This window comes from Seriola lalandi, unplaced genomic scaffold (assembly GCF_002814215.2).
Source record: "Seriola lalandi dorsalis isolate HSWRI2012SDOR001 ecotype SW California unplaced genomic scaffold, Sedor1 jcf7180002054660, whole genome shotgun sequence".
Lineage (NCBI taxonomy): Eukaryota > Metazoa > Chordata > Actinopteri > Carangiformes > Carangidae > Seriola > Seriola lalandi.
Genome location: NW_019525213.1, coordinates 1,006,713 through 1,011,627, shown reverse-complemented (window position 1 = coordinate 1,011,627; position 4,915 = coordinate 1,006,713). Strand labels below are relative to the sequence as shown.

The 4,915-nt window shown below is 41.7% G+C and overlaps 1 protein-coding gene across 4 annotated transcripts; it reads right to left on the bottom strand.

The window, feature by feature from the left end:
- Positions 1 to 3,716, bottom strand: tp53i3 (tumor protein p53 inducible protein 3). 4 transcript variants are annotated; one of them, XM_023421007.2, is made up of 7 exons: positions 3,597 to 3,716; positions 2,403 to 2,478; positions 2,139 to 2,312; positions 1,675 to 1,942; positions 1,284 to 1,496; positions 696 to 892; positions 1 to 580 (listed from the first exon to the last, which is right to left on the bottom strand). In XM_023421007.2, exons 2-7 carry the CDS (start codon positions 2,454 to 2,456, stop codon positions 383 to 385), a joined length of 1,104 nt encoding a protein of 367 aa, XP_023276775.1. In that variant the 5' UTR covers positions 2,457 to 2,478; positions 3,597 to 3,716; the 3' UTR covers positions 1 to 382. The 4 variants fall into 4 exon arrangements, with proteins under 4 accessions (XP_023276775.1, XP_087034037.1, XP_087034036.1 ...); XM_087177911.1 differs by having other exon boundaries at positions 2,139 to 2,334; positions 3,597 to 3,685; XM_087177910.1 differs by lacking the exon at positions 3,597 to 3,716 and having other exon boundaries at positions 2,139 to 2,334; positions 2,403 to 2,634.
- Positions 3,717 to 4,915: the final 1,199 nt, after the last annotated feature.

Below are 4,915 nucleotides of genomic sequence, written 5' to 3'. Positions count from 1 at the left end.
AACAATTCAGCCTTTATTCAAATGTTAATGTGCAATTACTTTTTATTTCATGAACTTGAACTGAAAAAAAAATTAAACAGTCAGTGAAGGTGAGTACTTAGTAACACTATAACTCCATGTGTGGATCCTCTCTCTAACTCCAGCATGAACACAATACTGATAATAAACATTTAGAAGTGAGTGTTCCTGAATCAGTTTCATTATGACAGTACAGAAGAAACTGCACTGCAATATCTCCTGTGAACTATTATATTTAAAATCATGATCAACATTCGTGGGAGACAAGTAGGTTTCAAATAACACTGTTGTAAGATTCCTTGACATAAATCAAATGTACATTTCCGAGCAATTACATTTCTGTTAAAACCACTGCAGCTGTTCATCACTGAGTTTCCTGTTTCTGTGGAATCACATTAACGATAATCTTCCCCGTGTTCTTGTTGGCCTCCATGTGCCTGTGGGCCTCTGCGATGTGCTCCAGGGTGAACGTGCTGTCGATCACTGGCCTCAAGGAGGCGGCCCGGTCTGAGAAATACGGTAATACTCTGCGTGAAAAAGCGCTGACCAGGTCCGCTTTGTACTGCCAGGAGAAAATGCAAAGCACCAATCAGTCTCAGGTAGAGACCTGCAAAACGGTCTGAGTCAGCACGCTCACATGCAGAGGCGTGTCACTTTCGTTTGGTTTGAATTCTCACCTGGAGGCTGCGAGAGCGGAGGAGGCTGCTGAGCAAGTGTCCTCGCTTGGAGAGCAGTTTGCCCAGAAGATCTCCCTCTACTGCCCTGCCACCCATGGTGCCGTACAGCACCCACCTGCCATCAGTGGCTAAGCAGCTCACATTTTGCTCCCAGTTACACCCCCCGATGCAGTCCAGTATGACGTCTGCTCCCTTGCCTGTGAGATTACAATGTGGTTATTCTGTTGAACTGTGAAGCAGCTGGACACTGAATCTGCTGTTCTACGTTTGACCCTGACCTTCAACAATCGACATGGGTCACCTTTTCTGGAGGCTTTAGTCTCATCAATAATATAACTGCATATTGAATCAGTTTAAACAGTATTATATATACATTTACTGTTTATTTACTACAAAATTAGGGATAAGGGATAAAAAAGACCAGAACCAACAATGGATTGATCCTACAAACAAATATAGTCAAAGCAAATCCTTATATATTCCTTATTCCGCTGTTGTTTTCCATCAAATATGTTTAAATAAATATGAAAATATATATAATAGTTAACATGGGCAATAGGCAACTGTCAATGCAGCTACACAATTCACCTCCTGTAAAGTCATGAACTCCCTGTGCGAAGCTTTCTTCTTTGTAGTTAAACCCGGCCGCAGCTCCCAGCTCCTTAGCCATCTTCAGCTTCTCTGGGCTCCCAGCAGTAACGATGGGCACGGCACCAAACAGACGAACCAGCTGAACGGCGGCTGTTCCCACTCCGCTGGCTCCAGCATGAGCCAGCACCACCTCACCCTCCTTCACCTGAGCTGTGGCGGAGAAGACAGAGGGCGACAAGACACAGGAACAGAATTTAATATTGGCCTGTTGTTTATTATAGAAAGTAGAAACACTGGGGGTGCAAATCGATTCAGTACTTAATAATAAACGGACACTGGTAAAAACATAACTTCCTTGGTGGAGGCAAATAAAAAAAGGTTGATGTACCTATGAGAGCCAGCAGCTGAAAAGCAGTGAGCCAGGCCTCTGGGATCGCAGCAGCCTGGCAGAGTGTGAGAGTCGGGGGAACAGGCATGAGGAGCTCCTCAGGCACAGTAACGTATTCTGCATATCCTCCTCCACAGAGCAATGCCATGACCCTGTCGTCTGGCTTCCAGCCTCTTTTCACCCCAGGGCCCAGAGTATCCACAGTCCCAGCCACCTCCAGGCCTATGATGTCACTCTCACCTGGGGGAGGCGGGTACAGCCCTCGCCTCTGTGGGAAACAAATAGTAAGTATTATTGGTCCAGGTTTGTATGTACTTCATTGTTTGAGTGCAAAACATCTGAATTCTGTCGCGCTGTTTCTTACAAATCACAGGTAATAAAATAACCACAGTGACTCACATTCACATCGTATTTACAGTAGAAGGTATTAAGCATCCTTCGTAAGAATGTGTATTGTATTGTACCTGTAGTAAGTCTGCCCTGTTGAGGGCAGTTGCATGAACTTTAATCAGGACTTCTCCGTCTTTAGGTTGAGGTCTGGGGACAGTCCGCAGCAGCAGGTTCTCTGGTCCTCCTGGTACGTCAACACACACTGCCCGCATCATCTTGGCAAAACTCGAGCAACACTTGCGCCAGGCCTATAAAAGGAGGTAAGACAGGCTTCAATTTTCCTTGAAATACTGAAGCAACTTTATGAAAAGTTTTACTCTGCAGTTTTAAACACTCACTGTCCGGTGGGTGCTTCCCAGTAAAAATCTTCCAGTGTACAGGATGTGATGCATCTGATGGTCGCAGAAGTGTCAACTGTGATTTGATTGAAAAGTAGAACGATAAGTCTATTTAGTCTCGGTGCTCCCCTTTGTCTGTGTCCGTTCGTCTGTTACTCTCCCCTCTGGTATCTGTTGAAGTTCCTTGTGTTATCTGTTATTGGCCCCTGTGTTTCCTCGTGTTTCAGCCTCTGTTTAAGTTCCTTGTGTTACCTCATGCTTGGGCTTCCTGTTTTACCCTTTTTGGATTTTGAGTTTCGTAAATAGGGACTTTTTGTCATTAAAACACTATTAAAGCATTTATTCCCTTGTGTTGCATTTTGGGTCCAGCTTACAACAAACTGTGACAAAGTAAAAAAATCTGAGAGCAGTAGTTCTTACAGAAACATAATTACACCTTAATTTTAAATAATAATAATAATAATAATAATAATAAAAAGCAATAAAAATGTAAGTGTAGATTGAAAAATGGTCCATAATTCATCTGGGTTTAAGTGTTACATTAATGTCCCACTATGGATCTTTCTACTGTAAATTTTTTCTATTCTTCAATACGTCTGTTTATTGAGCAGATTATTATAACAAAAATACACAGTCACATGCCACAGTGGAAATCACTGAGGTCACATAGTTTTTCTGATGTTTGATGTGAACATTAACTGAAGCTCCTCGCCTGTATCTGCAGGATTTTATGCACTGCGTGTATTTGCATGTATAAGCAGACGTGTAGGTGTTCCTAATAAAGTGCTCTGTCAGTGTATCTCCAAACCTGCATGGGCACATAGAGCCCAAAATATTAGCACAGGAAAGACAGGCCAGAAAAATACTATCATTGTTTTTATAACTATTATTATGTTGTAATTAGGGTGATTCAGGCGTTTAAGTATGAATATATCAAAACTGTTCCTTAGAGGAAAAGGTGAGAAGAGGGTAAAGGAGAAGAGGGAGCAGGAAGCAGTGGTTAAGAGAAAGTATTGGTATGACTGGGGTCTGTGGTCAGTGAAGATCCACGATTGCATAAATGAGCCCGTTACGCAACGCGCCTGCGCTGGAAGATCAGAAGTTCATGTTGTTAAGACTAAAGTATCTTAGTCTTAACAACAACGTCGCTCTGTTTACAGTAAATTATGTTCAAGTATTTAAAAATGAACTCACCGGGCGAGGATGTCAACAGACTGTGACAGTTTTTAGGTAGTTTGGTCGAGCCATGATTCAGACCGGACCTCAGTTTGGCGCGGGAAGGATCAAACTGTGAGAGAGGCAGGATCTCTGGTACATGACCAGGCAAGTTAAAGGGACACTGCACAGTAACTTAGAGCTTCTTTATCACTGAGGAGTCCAAGATCATGTCCTCAGCACTGTTTCTGGAAATGTATATATAATTTTTTTTTGTTGTTGTTGTTGTTTTTTTTTTTAACAAAACAGGTTGATTTCTATTGTTTGTCACACACATTCACAAATGTTTAGGTCCAATTAAACTAATTTTGGGCAAAACAAGTTAGTACACGGAGAAATACAGTATCTAAAGTTATATTCCTGACAGTGTGTAGATGGGGGCTGCAACTTCAGTTTTCATTATTGATGAATATTGATTATTTTCTCTATTAATAAATTCATTGTTTGGCATGAAAATGTCTGTTACACAATCCCAATCCCATGTTGAAATGTACGTTTGTACATTTTGTATGTATGTTTTTATATTACTACAGTACATTATTATTACAATATCATTACAAAGAAGAATAAAAACAGCAATACAAAGACATTTGTAGTTCAAGTGAAATTTTATTTTCAAGCACACCACATAACACAGCACTGGCTTTAAAAGAACTTGATGCCCTGACAATTGACAGCCAGTCCTTGAAGGAACAGGTCACACAATATGGCAATGTGGCACATACCTGTTTTTCATTACTCATCAAGCTCAGTATAAGAACACCGACTCTCGACTCACTGGTCGCCAGATTGTTCGACTGTCTATGTGGTAACACACCAGGATGAATCCTCACCAGTGTCTCTCTCTCTACCTCAGTTCATGCTCTAGTTCTGCTGCCTGTTCCTGCTGGAAATGACTGCTGTTCCGACAGTTCCAGCTACGACGCTCACCTGCACCATGCCGCCATCCACCTCCAAGATCCTTTGCCCCCCAAACATTCCTCCAGAACTCTCTCCTTCAAACATTGAACAGTTGCCATTAAAGAACTTTCATTACTACACCACTGGTTGTTTCTGTGTCTAAATCTGCACTGGGGTCCAAACAGCATTTTAACTAGAACGTAACACCTTACTATACTATGATTTGTGTGAAATGTGACTTTTTTATGCCTTACTATAGTATGATGTTTTATGCCTTGCTATAGTTTGATTTTTTTTTATGAATTATTATTCTATGATTTTTTATGCCTGGCCTTATGCCAGTTCATGCCTGCTGCCTGTTCCTGTTGGAAATGACTGCTGAGCCGACAGTTTCAGCC